We start from the raw sequence: 19,640 nt of genomic DNA on the forward strand, positions 1-19,640 counted from the left end.
AAGGACCCCTCATATTGACAATGTATATTCATTAATTCTAGTGTGTTATGATTTAGATATAACAAATACCATTTCCTCTGAAATATTGAGAATATGTTGGTAATATTACAGTGACTCAAACCAAAAGTTTCAAGTATCAGTTTGTAAGAAGCATAGAAAACAAATCACGTTTTGGGTGATCAAAATGTTTTGTTTGACTTGAGCGGAAAAAAAAGCTGCATTTTTCTTAAAAAAATAAGTTGGAATTGTAATTAACTAATCAAAACTGCTAGAGATGATTGCAAGTCAGTATCTCAGAAGGACTTTCCTTTGATAGACATTCAGTTTAGTCGCATTATTTTTCTCTGAAATTTCCAAGCACAATGTTCTTAAATGATGAATTTAACATTTCCTAATCTCATCCACTGTTATTTAGTTCCTGACAGCAAATAGCTAGGATAACCGTACATTTTTCCTTGCAAGACTATTATGTCGTATTTTGCTTCCTTTATAGAAAGAAATCCAAGCCATGAGTCAATGCAGCCATCCCAACGTAGTTACGTATTATACATCTTTTGTGGTCAAGGATGAACTTTGGTTGGTTATGAAACTACTAAGTGGAGGTGAGTCTTCATACTGTAAATATGAAAATGCAGTCCTGTGTTGGAACGATATTTTCCGATCAATCAGTGTTTTCCAAATAAAGTGTTAGATGTGTCATTTTATTTGCAACTAGTTAATATTTGTAGGAGAGCCTCTTTAGTAACAGGCACCAGGCTACAAACTAGGAGACCATGAGTTCTAGTTCTGCCTTGGGCACAAAGTCAGCTGGATGTTGTTCTGACCCAGTTCCCCAAACACGGCAAACCCTCTGTGTTTAAATCAATGATTCCTTTATTAGGAGCTCCAACAGCCCCAGCAAAAAGTTTCTGTCTCAACTCAGGCTAGCGAGTCTGGCTGGCCAGGACATGAAAAATTGTCTGCCACATCTGTTCATCTCCACCCCCTGCCTTTTATCTCCAGATGTAGGCTGGGGCTTCATTAGCTCTTCTGTCCCAAGGATCGGCCCACAGATTTCCACTGCTCTCCTCTCCTCTGCCTTCTGCTCAGCCGCACATCAGGCATTGGACCCAGCTATTCCTCCTCTTCCTCATCAGCCACTTCCAGACCTGGAGGCTGTTGACTCTCCATTTGAGGGCTGACGGGCGGCCAGGCTCCGCCTCTCCCTCTCTCCCAACTCCATTCTCTCTTCCCTCTCAGAGCTCTCAGGTTGCCTTGATGCTGACCCTAACTCTCACACCACCCCCTCATCTGATGCTGGAGGGGCCAGCGGCTGACAGGCCAGAACAGGTGTTCTGGGATCAGTCACATTCTCTCAGCCCTAGGAGGAGGCGATGGCAAACCACTTTTTTTAAAAAAAAAAACCTTGCCAAAGGTCTTGTCCATACAGTCTCCAAAAATTGGACACAATTGAATGGAAGGGGGGAAAAATATTTGCAAAGGCTATAAAAAGCTCTTAAATACAACCTTTCTTTCCAGACATTAGAGCCTGCGTGCATTCTGGAAAAAGCCTGTACGGTAACTACTGGAGGTAGTCCTTGGTTAATGTCTGCCCTGTTTAGCGACCATGTGATGTTACAAAGCTGCTGCAAAAAGTAACTTTACAACTGGTCCTTGAACCGTTATTAACTTCCCATAGCCACATGATTGTCATTTGGGTGCTTCACAATTGAGATGCATTTACTGTACTACAGTCACAACATTCCACGACTGTGTGATTGCTATTTGTGGCTTGTCACAAGCAGAATCGATAAAAAAGTTGGTAGTAAAAGTGCAAATCATGGATCATGGGATATCTCACTTAAGAACCACAGCTGATCTGCTTAACGGACAGTGACCTGACATCATAAGCCTCGTGTGCTTAACATGATGTTTCACTTTAATCCACAGTGACGGAGTTGCCACTCTCATTTGTGGTGATTAAGGGAGGACTATCTGTATTGATCTTTAATTGGTGGCAGATAATACTGAGGATTTTAATTGATTTTTTTTTTCATCCCAGCTTTCTGGCCAGATGAACATTTTGTAGGTGTGAAAATTTCTGGATAAATTGCTTGTGACACATTCTAGGGCTTAATAAAACAAAAATAAGGAAAATGCTTTTTTGTGAGCCCTTTTGTCAGCTGTGAACAACACTCTGTATTTTGGCAACTTCAGCAGTGTCAAGTTATACAGCTAACCTTCTGAGGAGAAGACAGTTCCCCTCTTAAGTAAGTTAGTAGAGAAAAGGAGCATTAGGGTACAGTTAAGGCAGTAGAGAAGATACATGCTCCTAAGCTGAGGCAAAATGACACAGAAGGCTGGCCCTGCAGAGTAAGACACAGATCAGGATGTTGACCCGAGGGAAAAAATCCAAAGAGGGGAAAGAATTGACCAGGGACATGGTGGTTGGCAGACAAGATGGAGACTACTGGACACTGCAGATGGGGCAGCAAAAGTTTTAGGAAAAACATGCTGCTTGCAAGAAAGTTCCCAAGGAGGAAAAGTGGGCTGCTTTTGAAGTGGAAGTAAAATTGCAAAAAGGCACATAGAGCAGAGATGGCATTGATCCAGTAGATCAGAGCTGTCCAACTCATGTCATCACGGCGGTGTCATGTGACATATCGTGACTTTTTCCCCCTTCGCTAAATTGGGCGTGGCCATGGCCAACGTGTGACGCATCAGTGAATTTGACAGCCCTGCAGTAGAGGATTATTTCATTATTTCATCACAAATTTCACTTGGGTCTAACTAAGGAAGCACAAAACTCTTGAATACGAAGTATGGGAGAAGGTAGTGTCCTACTTTGTGAGTTTATAATATATAAATGCAGGATTCATTCAACACTTGAGGTTTATTGACGGTGATATTTTTGTTCTAGGAAAGTGGGAGATGTTTTTAAAAATTATGTCCCAAAATGGAACCCACAATAATTCTGTGAATCCACAAGTCCCTGGGCCAGAAATGTCAGATTCAACAGTACTTGAATTGGATGGAGAAGAGGTTATCCTTACTAAGAGGACAGTTGCCATGATTATGACTGGCTAACTATTGGTGATCAAGAGAAACATAAGGGGGTGGATAGTTCAGTAGTGCACAAGGTGCTTCTGATGATGATCTGGTGGAAACTGAGGCAATTTATATGCAGGGGGATGAGTGGGTGGGTTAAAAGTAGGAATGCTTCTAGTCACCAAGATTAGAGAATCTTGGAAAGAACTGTGGATGGAAGTGTGCCAACTGGGACTGTGGCCAGATATCTTTATTGCTTGACCATGGTTTGGCCCAGCATTCATGGAAAATGCTTCTTCTGGGGAGCAAAGGATTGAGACGTTGGTTGAGTCATAGTTTGACCTGCCACAGTCCTAAGTGACCCACCTATGGCAAAAGAGGGAAACTGATGCAAGGCAGTTGGTTCTGAAGAGAGTGAAAACCCCGGTGTCAGGGTTCCAAGTAATATACCCATAGCAAACAAAACTCTTGAGGCAGGCAATTTCCTCAAAGAATAGGTTTATTGGATATGTCATATTAACACAGGCTGATGAAAACAAACTGTCCACTCATAAAACATTTTCTATGTCCGTTTTATAGTTGCCCACAGAAAGTCGGGGGGAAGGAGTTTGAAGAGCATGCAGCAGTTTGGAAGCAAAAGTACATTCCATGCATACCTTATTATACTAACTGACTGGAGTTTCTGCCATGCAAAACTCCAATTGGAGAACATATTGATGACTCTTGGCTGTGGATGTGTTTTGTTGGAGAATATGAATTATTATACACCCAGAGGGGTGGCGGAAAACCAGGGTCAAGGGTGACAATGAATTACGTGTCTCAGAATCGGCTACATCCAGGTCATGCTAATATGTCGCTCCTAATGAATTCTTTGAAGCTTTTTGAAGTTTGGCTCAAGGCTTAATTTAGGGTGATGGCTGGAATCCTGACAGCTAGCCAATTCTGATTATTCTTGTGGTTTTCACCTAATTAAAAGTAAAAGTTTGTTACTTTCTCAAAACAGTCACATGGTCCAATCAGGATACTGTCCAGTTGCTAGGTGACTCCAGTCTCCTCCTTCTGAGCACTTGCAAGAATGCCCTTGGTTCCCAAGAGGAAGTATTTTGTTTTGACTACAATACCCCAACTATCTCTATTCCCCTCTCCCTCTTCTCCTGTGTGTCAGTACTGAAGTCTCAAAATGGCTTCACTCAGGCCAGCTTCAGGGCTGACACCCAGAGCGCATATGTGCGTGCGTGCACAACCCACGACAACTTCCCGAGAAGGAAAAGCAAAGACAACCCTGAAGGGAGAGTTGTTGAAACTTCTTCTTCTAGAACCAAATTCAGAGTCTGGGGCTGGCCAGAAGTGGGTGGTGAGATGGTGATGGAAACACAAGCCAAGTCATGGTGCAGAATTGATGAGAAGAACCTGAGAGCCAAGGTGTATCAGTTTTGCTTGAGACTGCTGGCTCTGACTCATGACTATCCTGAGTCTGGTATGATTCAGCATTTCTTTTTTTATTGATCACTCATCAAACTTGCAGACGATTCAAAACAGGAGCTAATTAATGAATGTGAAATCCGAAGCAATTTTGGTAGGTTAAAATCACAGAAATGCAATTGTTTAAAAAGGCAGACAAATAATAGAGTAAAATTTAAATATTATAAATGCTAAGATCTTCACTTAGGAACTAGATAGCAAATGTACCGTTATGGGAGGTGCTAGCTTGGTAATAGTAAAGGTGAAAAAAAAAGCTGGAATGTGGTTCATTGCAAGCTGAATATGAGTCAGCAGTATGATGTAGCTGCAACAAGGCATTTGCCATGTTGGACTGCATCATAGCTTCCAATTCAGAAAATAATCATTGAGGGAAATAAAATATATGCAAAAAAGGACAAGAAAGATGACCATCAGAAATGCAAATAAATCTTATGAGAAGAGACACTGGCAATGGGATGTTTAATTTGAGAAGAAAAAAATAAGGAGGATGTGATAAACATTTTTCAAGTACCCAAAGAAAAAATGTAGAAAAAAGGGTGTTTTTTAGGAATCTTCTCCAAAAGCAGAACAAAGTGCAAGGAGGCAAATTCTGACTGAATGTTAGAACAAACTTTATAGTGCTCCTTAATTTCATTGAATATGTTCATGTGAATCCTGGGTAATCACCAAGAATCATTTAAATTAGATTTCTAAACAGAGGATTAGTTTTGGTAGTCTACATGGCCTCTTCTTATTCAGTCTAATTTCTTTCAAGTTTCTCAGTCAGGAAAATGTAAATATTGCTTGTGGCCTGACAGTTATGTTGCCTGTCAGATATTTTTAAATGCAGTTACCTCTAAGAAAAATTCATACGAAAGCATGTTCAGCAGCAGTGGGCTGCTGAAGCAATCAGTCAATTTAATTACAGATTTCTTATACTTCCTATAATTTTGCTGCACATTCTGAACCTGTGATTTTATGATCCAGTTTTCTCTGCCTTTTCATGTCCTCAGTCTTGTTGATGTGTCTGTGTATATTAAATGCGTGCAACTTTAAGACTTGTGGACTTCAGCTCCCAGAATTCCTCAGCCACTCTGGGAATTGGAAGTCCACAAGTCTTAAAGTTGCCAAGTTTGGAGACCTGATTTCTAGATTTATTCTCTCGGTCTCAGAAAAAATTAGGTTGAAATCTAGAGCAACCTAAATACGTATAATGAATCTTGGACTGTAAGAGAAAGAGATTGGTATTCTATTTTTCATCTGTAATTTCTCTCTCTCTAGGCTCAATGCTGGATATAATAAAATATGTGGTGAGCAGAGGAGAGCACAAGAGTGGCGTGCTCGAGGAATCAATAATAGCCACAATTCTGAAAGAAGTTTTGGAAGGTTTGGACTATCTACACAGAAATGGACAAATCCACAGGTACAATCGTGTTGCTTCATTCTGTGTGAATCGAGAATACAAAGTTTCATTATTAATTCTATTAACTTGGGATGGCTATATAAATTGATTAAATCAATAAATAAATGCAAGGCTAGAAGGCTGGGGTATGATCAGCCAAAGGACTCTGATCTAATCTTGATTGGGAAGGAACTTACCCAGTAAATTCTTCTATAGTTGTGCAATGCAATACGAGGAGATATGAAATCCTAATCTTAAATTAACCATTTAGTTGATAATGCTCCATCCGTTCACAAGATCATCCCACCAATGTTAGCAATTATTATTAGCCTGTCTCAAAGGGTATGCTCATACTCTTTTTGATCTATTGTTTTGATGAGGAGATGGCAGAAAAATTGCCGCTTTTTCTTTGAAATGTCAAAGGATGGAAGTTTCTTGTCTTGACAATTGTTTTGGTTCCATTTCTTTCCCTCATGTACAAATAGCAAATGGGGATTGATTAATTAATTGATTGATGCATAGCCAGCTGCAACCCTTGATTTGCTGGGTGAATATAATAAGAGTAGTCTTCCATGAGATAAGGAAGCTAAACAGTGTGGTCTGAAGTGCAGCAGAGCTTTTCCGGCTCGCATAAGAATGAACAATGAGCTTTTTTGTAAGTTGGAAGAACATATTTTCCCTTCAATTTGCCATCTTTTAAAATGAAATTATCTGAGATTGTAGAACCAGACAGTTTTAAATTCCATTCTGTGGTATTGTTCCACAGCAGGCCTCCTCTCCCTCCCCCTCCTCTCCCATCTCATCTGAATTTAAATGCTTTTTTTTTTGTTTATTCCTTTTTCTAGAGATTTAAAAGCTGGTAATATTCTTCTGGGAGAGGATGGCTCTGTACAGATAGCAGGTAATCATCGTTATTGTTAAATTTTCAAAATGCGTGATGGGAAATTTGAGATATTCCATGAGATCTCATTTACGTTTTAAATGGATGTAATTTGTTCAGTTTAAGGGTGTTTGATAATCAGCTACAGGCTAAACATTCAGTTTTCCTCAACAGTTAGGTTTCTTTTTCCTTAATGGAATGTGTCAAGCTTTCAAGAAATAACACAGTTGTTCCCAATCTGTTGTCAACTGAAGTTTTGAACTACAGTTTTTATTTTTCTCACCTGACAAGTCAGAAACTTCTAGAGGACAGCTAGTACAAAAATAGAAGTAGATTGGCAACTAGTAGTGTCAGCTGCCAAGACTTCAGTTGATAGTTCACCTCCAGCCCCATATTTATTGCAGAGGGGGGGGAGAGCATGGTGTGTTGTATTAATGCTTCCTTCAGAATGGACAACCTGTAGTATTCCCATTTCTGGGCGTGTTATTTGTTACCAATTTGCAGAAAATGATGAATTACTTTTAAGGTTGAAAATGCCGTGTAAATTAAATAGGGATAGAATAGAATACTTTATTTGGCCAAAGGTGATTAGACACAAATAATTTTCTCTCTCATTGTCTCTCACTGACAGTGAGAATAATTAACCAATGGAACAGCTTGCCTTCGGAAGTTGTGGAAGCTTCATCACTGGAGGCTTTCAAGAAGCGACTGGACTGCCATTTGTCAGAAATGGTGTAGGGTCTCCTGCTTGGGCTTTGGGGGGGGGGGGTGGAGGACTAGATGACCTACAAGGTCCCTTCCAACTCTGTTAATCTGTAGTTCGCCTTCAGTGCAGAAGCTCTCAGTGTACATGCAAAACAACCGAGTAATAATAATCATAATAACAAGACCAATCAGTGAAGATAGTAGAAAAGATGATAAGGATAATAGTAATATACTTAGGCATAAGATAGTGCTGTGGGAATTAAGTTTTCAGCAAAGTGATGGCATGAGGGGAAAAAAAACTTTCTCTGTGTTTGGCTGTTTCGACATGCAAAACATACAATACTACGGGCTCAATCTCAGACAATAGGATTCCTGCTATCTGTTTCCGGTGCTCCTCCCCACTTATGGTGCCAGAGCAGACTGGAAGTGTATGTGCTGTGTAGAAGAGGAGGAAGAATCTGTTTTGTCAGCAGCTTTGATTCTTCTGGCAGTGAGTCAGTATTGTGTGTAATTCCCAATACTGCTTTGATGACATGAAAAATCTTCTGGTTTATAGGGAAAGCATTGGCAGTTCAACCTTTTGTCCTTTGATAAACTACTTCCGAATTAATTCAGCATGGCTGCTGATCTGCGTTCTAGAATTCCATTTCTCCACATATATGGGTTGCAGGGCAACAGATAAAGAATTGTGCCTTTCTCTCTCTGGTTTCTGAGCAGAGTTACCTGTTTTGATCAGGGGTGGGATTCAAATTTCTTAACAACTGTTTATGTGGGCGTGGCCTAATTTGTGGGCGTGGCTTGGTAGTCATGTAACCAGGTGAGCATGGCTTGCTGACTGGGCGTGGCTTGGTGGACAAGAGACCGACTGTGCGTGGCTTGGTGGTCACGTGACAGTAATGTAACAAAAAAAATTTCATTTATGTATTTATCTTTGTTTTTAGTATCTGTTTTGTTTTTATGATTAATAAAAACAAAACCTATACTAAAAATTATTTAAAATTATTTAAAATTATTTTTTAAGTATCTGTTAATCATAAAAACAGAACAGATATTAAAAACATAAATAAATACATAAATAAAAATTATTTTACTATTATTGTTACATGTTGGTACTTCCGTTTGAAAAACTTAAGTGTCAACATGTAACAATAACAGTAGTGTAACAAAAAAAAATTCATTTATGTATTAATTTATGTTTTTAGTGTCTGTTCTATTTTTATGATTAAAAAAAAACAAAAAAGATACTAAATCAAAAAAGAAATATATAAAGAAATTTTAAAAAGCAACTTACCAAAAATTAGGCAGGCAAGTTGGCTGGCCAGCTATGTCGAGGTCCTCGGTTGGGACTAGTCTTTGGAGCTTGCTGTGGCAAGGATGGCTGGGCAGCCTGGGTGTCAGCACTTGAATGGGGCTAGCGGCGGCAGCAGCAGGAGGAGGTAGGTGACCGGCGGGGTTTGCTTGCCTCCTTACTTACCAATCGGTGGTAGAAGGCCAGGCAGTAACAGTACAGAGGGCCACAGGGGGAACATGGCGGCCAGGCGAAGCAAGCAGCATCGGCGAGGGCGGTTTGGCAGTCAAGGAGTCATCGGGACTCAACCGGGACTGACGATGGTGGCAGGTAGGTGACCGGGGCTTGCTTGGAGGTCTCACCGATCTGCGTCTTCAGCAACGGTGGCCAGGGGAGGCAGGCAGGCCTGGGGAGGCCAGCCAGCTGGGCAAGGGCAGCTGGCGGTAGCGGCGACTGGGTCTTGCAGAGCCCTCACTCACCCAGATCAGGCAGGGTGGCAGAAGGCAGGTAGCAATGCCTGGCTGCGGCTGCTGCTGCTGCTGTGCAAGCCAGCAATGGCAGCGGGCGGGAAAAGGCGGGAAGTGATGTAGTACACATGCTCTATAAGGAGTGGTGGGGCGGGCGGGGAGAATGCTGTCAGTGATTGTCACGCATGCATGCGATGTTGCGCATGCGTGATAAGGACTGACTGGGCAGGGAACAGAGGAGCAGGCGAAGAGGGGCAGGGCCAGCCAGGGGCCCATTTTACCAGTTCTCTGAACTATCGGGTATCATAACAACCGGTAGCAAACGTAACAACATCCCACCCCTGGTTTTGATATATGCTAAATACAAAGCCTTGGATGGAACCCACATGTACTTTTTGGCAGAGTAATTATGCACAAAGAAGAGCCACTTTGAGGTAGTGGTTAAAGCATCAGTTTGGAAACTGGGAGGCTGGGGGTTCTATTCCTGCCTTAGGCACAAAGTTGTGCGAGTTACTTGGCTCAGTCAATCAATTGTAGAAAGAAGAAGCAGTGACAAATCACTTCTGAAAATCTTGCTAAGAAAACTGCAGGGACTAGTTCAGGAGTCAACACTGACTTGGAGGCGTAAAAAAAAATCATATAAAAAGCAAAAGAGCTTTACCACTTAATTAGATCTGACATTCATTCTGCAGAGGGAAATGCAACAGTGGAGAAGGGAGAACGGGTGAGAGCTGCAAATCACACACAGTGTATCTATGCTGGGAGAGAGAGAAATAAAGCAGCTGAAAGCAATGCTACATGGTGCACTCGGCAGTGTTTTAAGGCAAGGAAATTCCATGAATGAAAATGACTGTGTTCAAAACGAAACCCCAATTTTAAGCTTATGCAATATAAATTGCATAATATAATACAATACAACATGATACAATGCAATATAATATATAATCTCCTGCTTACACTAAAATGTGTTTTTTAAATTATACAGAAGCTATTTTTTTAAAAAAATTATTTTATAATGTAAAATACAAAAATATGAAAGAAAATAGTAGGAAAAGAGGGGAGAGAAAAGTGTAGGGAAAGGGGGAAAAGAAGGACAAGGGATTGACTTCCGACTCTCTTTGGTGCAGTAAAATAGAATAATACTCAACTTTTTACCTTTACATAAATAGTATGAACTAGCCATTTCTATAACAATAAGCCTATCTAATTGGTAAAACCCAAAATCAAAGTTTCATTTCTTTCCATCGCAAGCGCAAAGTCCAGAAGCGGTTTCCAAGCAGAAACAAAAGTGATTGTGTTTTTCCTTTAATCAAAGCAGTCAATTTGGCCATCTCTGCTAACTCTTATCAACTATTACAGCCATTCATCCATTCTGAGAATCAAAGTGTCCTTTCAATTTTGTGCATAAAATAATCTTGCTGCTGTCAACATATACTGTATAACATCAAAGTTCCATATTTTTTCTAAGTCTTTACCAAAGTTTCTGGTTTTATCATTATATTCACTTTGAGAATCTTCTGCATTAAGGTGTGAATCCTACTCCTTTCACTGGGATTCTTTTGACTTGTTTCCAATGAAATATATATTTTTATTTTATAAAGCTCTATGGATCTCATTGTTTTATTTAGTGTATAGATTAAAAATCAATTATTAAAAGTGAGTGGTCTGTTTATTTCTTGACCAGCTATCAGCCAGTGAAGGCAATTGTTTAGTTCATGGAGAGAATGTCACACAAATTCATTTGAGTATTTTAAAGAGTCACAGTATCACAAAATATCAGAAAGTTTATGAAACCCCTTTTTTTCTTAGCAAAAAGAAAGGTACAGACTTGGCACCTTGGCAAAGAATTCAGATTTCAATATTCTTAAATGTGCGATTTGTTTAAATAATGCATTGCATAGCATGCATAGCCTAATGTTGCTTTGTAAAAGTGATAAAGTATTAAAGACTTTGGCAAGGTGCTGAGTTTTAATTCTGGAACAATAAAAATCAGTGTACCAGCATTGCAGTTCCTGACTTGGAACCATCACAAAATTATCCTGATACTAAGACACTAGTTTCAATCTTAATGACCTGAAGCTTGTAGTTGTGACCTATGCCATCAGCTTGATGGCTGCCTAGTTCACCATAACATTTTGTCACAATTCAGTTCAGGATTCTTTATTAAATAAGCCACAATGGCCTGTTATGATTAAAAAATAATGATAAACCATAATGGGTAAACACTCAAAATTTGTTAAGGCAAAATAATACAAATCACATGGCAACTTAATATGTACCAAACCAAAGTCATTTATTTCTCATATTTGTATGCTGCCATAATCAAGGAGTGATTCCCTTTTTAAAAAAATACCTAAAATTGTATGTCCCCCCCCCCCCCTTAGTTCTATCATCTTATTTTTCCTCACACAGCTCTCTGACCTCAAATGCTTATAGTATTTTCATTCATTCTCTTGGTTTGTACAGTAAATACTTCTGCTTAAACTGTAATATGAATATGAGGATTTTGTCTGCATTTCTGACATGTTAGGGGAAGCTTTTATGGATCTTAACTTCCCATTTCAGAGGAAACAAAAAAACATATTTTTAATATTTCAGTTGAACTAGGCAACTAGGCAAAACGTTAAAGTTTATTGAGTGGCCCAAGGTCACCCAGCTGGTTAGTGCCTAAGGCATGACTAGAACTCACCATTGCCCTGTTTCTAGCCTGGTACCTTAATCACTACAGCAAACTGGCCTAGACACAAGCCATGATATAAAGATCCAAAAAGAACCATTATTTTGATTGAAAGTAGAAAAAGGCCTGCTAATAAATTGAAAATATTTTTATTGTTTTGCCCATCGAGGCATGTACAGTATCTTATTATTTAGCTTTACAGCATGCTGTGCATGTATCCTGTAACAATTGCAATTTATTTTGTATTGGAAAATAAAGCTCAAATAAAAATACAATTTTGAATTAGTAATGATAACACCTCCACCAGAACTGTGATAGACAGATTAAGGAAATATATTATAAAAAGAGCTATTAAGTGGTCTTCATTCTTCTCTTTCAAAATTATCTTGGATCCAATGCTCGGTTTGCTGTTGACAAATCATTTTTGTTAAATCTTTAACTCTGTTATTTAATGAGGGCTTGGCTTTTCAAAACAGAATGTGAGTATATACATCGCTATAGCTTTGTTTCAAGTTACAAAGAGTTTAGACAGTTGAAGGGATTGCATAACAGAGGGATTTCATTGGAGATGACTGAACAAAAGAAGGCCCTTATAAAAATGCTGTATTCAATGAAAGTGAGTTGTATTTACTGAAAATAGTGTCACTCATCTTTCTATAGAAGATTGCGTATTTTTCCTCTGGCTCAATGTTTCTTTAAAATGTGTGAGGACCCCTGAAGATCCCCCCAAACCCTCCCAAGGGATGGTGAAATCAAAAATATTTGCCACATATTAAAAATATTTGCAGACATTTAAAACTATCCCTCTTCCAATTGTCCTTTCTTGTCAAAAAAAATAGGTTTTTTTCCCCCACCAAAAATAATTTGTGTCTCTCTATCTAATGGGTTTAATGTTGTTAAATATAAACAATTGGGACTGTATCATTTGTAACGTAGGTGAGTGATTGTGCATTTACTTTTTAGTGACTGTAGGTGAGCGCTACATTTTTACAACCTTTAAAATGCTGGTAAGAGGGCAGGAATGTACAGCTTAAACCAATAGGAAGGCAGCTTTAAATGTTTCAGGGACACATCTTGTAGCTCAGATTATAAGAGCATTAGACAGTCTGAGAATCCTGGCAATAATGCCTGATACTTTTTGAGGACTCATGATCAAAAGCCTGAAATAGTACTTTGAAGTCAACCCAGCAGCTAAGAGTTGAAGACAGACTAGCTATAAATTAGTCTATCCTTTAGCATTATAGTTCCAAGTTGTTACCAAAAAAGAGCTTTCCTTTCCTTTCCTTTCCTTTCCTTTCCTTTCCTTTCCTTTCCTTTCCTTTCCTTTCCTTTCCTTTCCTTTCCTTTCCCTTCCCTTCCCCTTCCCCTTCCCCTTCCCCTTTCCCTTTCCCTTTCCCTTTCTGGATATGTAATTGCTAGTGATATTTTAACTTATGAATGGTCTCATTGCAAGCTAGAAATAATTGCTGTAATAAATGTAGACTAGCACTTAGATTTATGACTTTTGTTGTGTCATCCAAATTGTTGGGACTAAAGAGAATTAAATTGCACATTAATATAGAATGGAAAGAATGCTTTGACATAGCATGTTCAGTTATTAAGAAGTAATTGTTTTTGAATATTATATAAGCATTACTAGCTTCAAATAATTCTTGTGGTTTTGAAAAAAAACTTGCTAAGAGAAATGACTTCATTATTCCCTTGCAAATTTAAGACCAGGATTCATATTGATATGCATAACTCATATGTATTGGCTCACAGCAAAGAGTTGTAAAATTCTATTTGTTACAACTATCATCCTGTTTAAAATAAGTAATTTTAATTGTGTATCTTGGATCCTTTTTAAAAAAAAGATTGTCTGAACATAGGAGGGTTATATGATTTTAAGATGGGTGCAGATGTTCTGTAGGTATAGTTAAATTATTTAAAGAAGAATATAAGAACCCTGTTAGATGAATCTGTTGAACCTAGACTGCTGTTTTCAAGTAGTTCACAAATAGGACAAAAATGCATTATCTTCCCACTTCATTAGAGAAGGACTGCACCTCCAAAGATAGCCAAAGAGATCATTCTCAGACAGCAAAATATTCAGGGATTAATAAAACACCAAGGCTTGGGCTTGATATCATATGATATCTTCAGATTATAACATCCTGTCCCATCTTTACCAGTTGGTAAGCTTTCACTTCTAGTTTGGACTAAGTGAATGATCCAGCCCACTTCAGAGTAACATCATGTACAAAGCATTAGGAAAACCCAGAAAAGTTTTCCGGTTTGAGCTTCTTCGGCGACAGACCGAAACCTCATCTCTCCGAGGCTTTGATCCGTGCTCGCTGCTGGAGTGCCCCGAGCCGGCTGGTTTTGGGGCTAAGCCACCCTGTAGAGGTGGTGAAGAGCGGGGAGACTGCCAGCAGGGTTGAGGAGAGCCGCATCTCTCCTTCCCAGCTGGCCATTACTCCCTTTCCTGAAGGCGGTTGTAGCGGTGGTCAGAAATGGCCACCACAAGGAAGAACTCGACCGGAAAAGAACGTGCAGGAGGAATATAAGAAGAGAAAATTTTGGTTGACCAGGTCAAACAGCAAAAGCAACAAATAAGGTACCCTGGAATTGAAACTTAACAACATTGTTCCCAAAGAAGATTTTGAATCTGTGAAGGAGAGAGAGAAGGGAAAGGATTAGTTTTTTTTTCTTCCCTTCCTTATACTGATTGCTAAGAGACTTAAGCAAGAAATTGAAAAAAAATCCACTTTGACATTAATAGGTGTCTAAGCTGAAAATAAAAGTCAAGGGGATAATAAAGATTTCTGGACATTTAAAAGTTTTTAAAAGCAGGAAAGGAGAAAAAAAAAGAATAAAAGGGCAGTATCTGGAAAAATGGAGGAGACTGCCTGGAATTAAGGAATGGAACTGTAATTAAAAGGAACTTACAGTGAAATTTTAACAAGATTTCTCAAAGATACATTTTAATTAAAACTTGGTAACAAAATAATAGAACCCCAGGAAGAGAAAGTGGAAAAAAGAAGCAAGTAGACACAGCCTTGGATTATTTGGTGATTTTTGGTTTTTTCATCTACCCTGTTTCTCCAACAATACGGCCTCCCCCAATAGGAAGTCCCAGCATGTTTTAAAGGCATGAAATGAAATTAAGCACCTCCCCCAAAATTAAGGCCTATATTAAAACATGAGAAAAGGGGGGGAATGGTGGAGGGGCTTGCCGTTAGGAAGTACTTTTGTTGCACACCTGGATATGGTGCTGCCTGCGTTGACCCCGATACGAAGTGCCCCACCAATGCTGAGGTCAACATCCAAGCCGTCGCCGCCCGCCCGAAGATGCAAGGGGGGGGGAATTAAGTCACCCCCGAAAAGTTGGCCTAGCCATTTTCCCGGGGCTCAAAAAAAAAATAAGACCCAGCTTTATTCTATGAGAAACACAGTAGATGACTAAAATTAACCGGGTGGTTGTTTAAAAGTTTTTAAAATGGTATCACTCTTAGAAGAACTGAAAAAGGAACTTTAAAAATGGAAAGAAGATGCACAAGAAGAGAGAAGTTCTTTTGGCTTCGTGTTTCAATTCTTAGAAATGGAGATCTGGAACTATGAGAAGCAACAAGAAATGCCTGCAGAACAAGAAGATTGGGACAAAGAAGAAGCCATCTTTAATGATCAAATAATTTTAAGTGGGGGGAGAAAAGGGGAAAGAGAGTGAAAGGTTTAAGACTAGAAAAAACAACCAAAAAGAAGAACAATTTGAAAGATAAGTATAATATTAGAAAGCAACAGAAGTGGGGATTACAGATGAGAGAGTTAGAAGTAGAGAGACGAGGGGTTAAAAGGGGAGGGAGAAGAAGAGGGAGAAGAAGGCAAGGAAAAGAAGTTGTAAAAGACAGAAACAAGAAATGGAGAAACGGAAAAGATATAAGGATTGTAACCATAAGCTTGTTTAGAGATAATGGGTGAAAATTTAATTGCAAAAGGGATTCTGCAAAGGTACATAAGATAGCATTGTTATATTACAAATAGAAATAATTTTAGAAAATATGATGATGGATAAAATATTTGCTGTAATGTAGTGGGATGTTTGTTAATAAATAAATGAATTAAAATGATTGAGAGAATTAAAAGGGAACATTTTTAATTATTAGTAATGATTGATAAAAATATAAGTAAGAAATATGGAAAAAAAAGAATTAACTATGGAAAGTTTATAAGTGTTCCCAAGAAAGTATGACATTTAACTGAAAAGAAATGTTAAAGATGTTAAGATTTTAATGCATATTAATGATAGAATTGAATTGGAATGGAATGTGTGTTTTATTTACATATATATAATTTTTTCTTTTTAAGAATATAGTCTCTATTTTAAGAATGTACCAAGCAGAACTCAATTTGAAGTTATGTATTATATTGAATGCTATAATCTTAAAGATACACATTGAAGCTTAAATAAGAGCTTGAATGGATAAAATTAAAGGATATAAAGGTGTCATACTCTAATTGGTAACTACAGGGAAAAATTTGCTTAATAAGAAAAGATAATGTGAAATTGTAACAGGACAGACAAAAGTATAAATATAATGATTTGAATTGAGATAATTAAAACAAAGTTGAGAAAATTAGAAGAGGGGAAAAACTGTAGAAAATACAAAATGGTAATAAGATATGGAATCGAATATAAAAATGAGCATGAAATTGAGTTTTGTGTCTGTATGAAGAAGTGATAACCTGGGACCATGCTATTTTCAAAAAAGATGTTTTATTTGTATTTAGTTTTTGTGAAAACCCAAATAAAATTTTCAAAAAAAAAACAAAAAAAAAGGAAAACCCAGAAAGAAAGTATATAATGCGAATCTGAAGCACAAATTAGCACCACATATCTTGAAATGGCCTTTACTGCACTTTCAAAAAGTATAGTGAAAAGAAATAAGTAAATAGGTAATGAACAGTAAGTTTGATTGTAGATCTGCAGCTTGAATAGCAATAGCTGTTAGACTTATATACCACTTTACAGTGCTTTACAGCTCTCTCTAAGTGCTTTACAGAGTCAGCATATTGCACCTCCAACAATCTGGGCCCTCATTTTACCCACCTCGGAAGGATGGAAGACTTGAGTCAACCTTGAGCCTGGTGGGATTTGAACTGCCAAATTGCAGTCAGTCAGCAGGGTAGCCTGCAGTACTGCAGTCTGACCACTGCCACCGCAGCTCTTGAGAGTTCATCTTTATATGCGTCAGAGTTATATTGTATTTGGTATTTTGTCATCAAGTGAATGCCTGTTTCTATATAAACACGTGACTTGATCTCAGAAATGGCAGTATTTGTGTATGAACCCTGTATAGCGCTATCTACATTCTTCTGGGAGGCAAATCTTCCTAAACAATCTTCTAGCAGTGATAGGCAACCAGCAATCATAGCTTTAGAATCAAGATGTATTTACAAAAAGAATAAGGATGGGGTCACTGCTGATGATTCGAATATGGTGCTGTGCTCTCCTCCACACATGCCCATTGATGGGTATAGGGAGTCCTGCATTCAAGCGTGTGCGCGAATGTTCTCTGTGTAATCAAGAACCTTTTGCCATTGGCAATTTTTGCCCAGTAGTAGGAACCTACTTCTTGGCGTTTTTGTTCCCATTTCTTGCCTGTGACCCATTTCCTTCCATTCCTAAAGCCATCTAGTTCACTATTATAGCACATTCCATCTAGCCTAGAATCACATCGTAAGATGTGATCCTGTTATGCTTTTAGCTGTTTCCTGATTTGCGCACACACGGTCGCTACTCTTCCCCTTGCAACATTTGACGCTTTAATCAGTTTTTCTCCTCCTCCTGAAGCCTTGCGTGGCTGTTCACATTTCCCCTCTGATCTTATGTCTTCATAAGACATTTGGAGTAGAAATAGATGTCAGGCTGCCTTTTTTGTTTTTGCTCCTACCCTGCTGGAAGTTTGGTGCCGATCTAATAATAGCATCTTTACATTCTGAACTAAGTGTAGGAGAAGGTTGACCTGAAATGCCGGCGTGAAACAAACAGGCCCCTTGTTTGTATTTTATGGTGCTATGAAGGAGACTAAAAATGTTTACAGACATGATTCATAGATGGAAGAGATGTCTCGTTTTTTAAAAACCTACATAACATTTTACCTGTTGAGAAAACATTAAATTAACCACTTCATTTAAATAGAAGCCTCATGCTGAAGCTGCATACCTAAACAGGAGCTTCATATTTGGAATCAGAGTTTAATAAACGAATTGAATGCTAAAAGAATGTTTGTGTTTTCTCTTCCTAGACTTTGGAGTGAGTGCATTTTTAGCCACAGGAGGTGATGTAACCCGTAACAAAGTAAGAAAGACCTTTGTTGGCACTCCGTGTTGGATGGCTCCTGAAGTCATGGAACAGGTATAAAGCCTAGATTTTTATTATGTGATATAAATAAAAGGTAAAGGAGTCCCTGTGGATTTTAGTCCACTTGTCAGTGTTCCAAGTAATGTACCCATTGAAAACAGAATTCAGAGGCAGGTGGATTCCTCGAAGAACAATTTATTGGATACATCATATTGGCACAACTGGTGAGAATCGACTCTGAAAGTTCCCATGGTTTTCACCTAATTAAAAAATGAAAGTTTCCCCTCCCCCCCCAGGTCACATTGGTCACATTGTCCAATAGTAGTGCTGACAGGTTGCCTGGCTACTCCATTCCTCCTCTTAGCCACCTGTTGGAATGACCTTGGTTCCCACAAGAAAATTTTTTATTTCGATGGCAAAAGGAGAGCTATCAAATCCACCCCCCCTTTCTCCCCCTCTGCCTTGTGGCAACCACGAAGGTTCTAAGATGGCCTCACCCAGGTTTGCTTCAGGGTTGACACCGCTAGTTGTTGCTGACTCCAGGGGGCGGTGCTTATCTACATTTCAAGGCGATTGAGCCAGTGCTACCTGAAGACATTTCCATGATCATGTGGCCAGCATGACGTCACGGAGTGCTGTTGCCTTCCCACCGAAATGCTACCTATTTATCTACTTATATTTGCATGCTTTTGAACTTATAGGTTGGTGGGAGCTGAGGCGAGGATGGGCGCTCATCCCGTCACGTGGCACTTGGGTCTTGAACCCAGGCTGCCAGACAAGTGCAGCGTCTTTAACAACTGAGCCACCGCGCCGCTCTATTATGTTATATACTGATTCAATATACCATTGCTAAATTAACTCATTTTATGTTCTCCTATGATAGGTGAGAGGCTATGACTTCAAGGCTGATATCTGGAGCTTTGGAATAACAGCCATTGAATTAGCCACAGGAGCAGCACCTTACCACAAATACCCTCCAATGAAAGTAAGCCTAGCTGGAAAATAAGCATGGAAATCTAAAGATGCGTAACTAAATTTTCAGGTGTGGATCTAGAGCTTGTACAAGTGAGATCTGCACCATAAGCGTATGCTGACCTCGTAATAGCCGGGACATGGCTTAGGACCCTGGTTATCGATGCCGCCTTCCTCCCAGATATAAACTGTGAGGGGTTAAAAGTTGTTGATTTCCTCCTGCCCCACTTCTCCATTTTTGTTTCCATCCCAATGATACTTTTAGACAGGGTTTTCTTTAGCCGGGTATGGTTGCTGCCACCCTTTGCGATTTAAAAACAATGGTACAGATATTCCTCAAGTTACAACTGTTTGTTTAATGACCATTAGAAGTTACAACGACACTGAAAAAAGGTGATTGATGACTGTTCTTCGCAGAACA

General features: G+C 39.0%; 1 protein-coding gene across 5 annotated transcripts in view; it reads left to right on the forward strand.

Annotated features, from left to right (window-relative positions):
- Window positions 1–19,640, forward strand: part of STK39 (serine/threonine kinase 39) — a 138,902-nt gene that overhangs the window by 50,771 nt on the left and 68,491 nt on the right. For all 5 annotated transcript variants that reach the window (XM_026697107.2, XM_087920004.1, XM_087920006.1 and 2 more), the window contains 5 exons: window positions 494–602; window positions 5,770–5,911; window positions 6,736–6,791; window positions 18,192–18,301; window positions 19,131–19,232. In XM_026697107.2, the coding sequence (XP_026552892.1) occupies window positions 494–602; window positions 5,770–5,911; window positions 6,736–6,791; window positions 18,192–18,301; window positions 19,131–19,232 (519 nt within the window). The remainder of the gene's footprint in view (window positions 1–493; window positions 603–5,769; window positions 5,912–6,735; window positions 6,792–18,191; window positions 18,302–19,130; window positions 19,233–19,640) is intronic.

This window comes from Pseudonaja textilis, chromosome 1 (assembly GCF_049901715.1).
Source record: "Pseudonaja textilis isolate UNSWEBS1 chromosome 1, rPseTex1.2, whole genome shotgun sequence".
Lineage (NCBI taxonomy): Eukaryota > Metazoa > Chordata > Lepidosauria > Squamata > Elapidae > Pseudonaja > Pseudonaja textilis.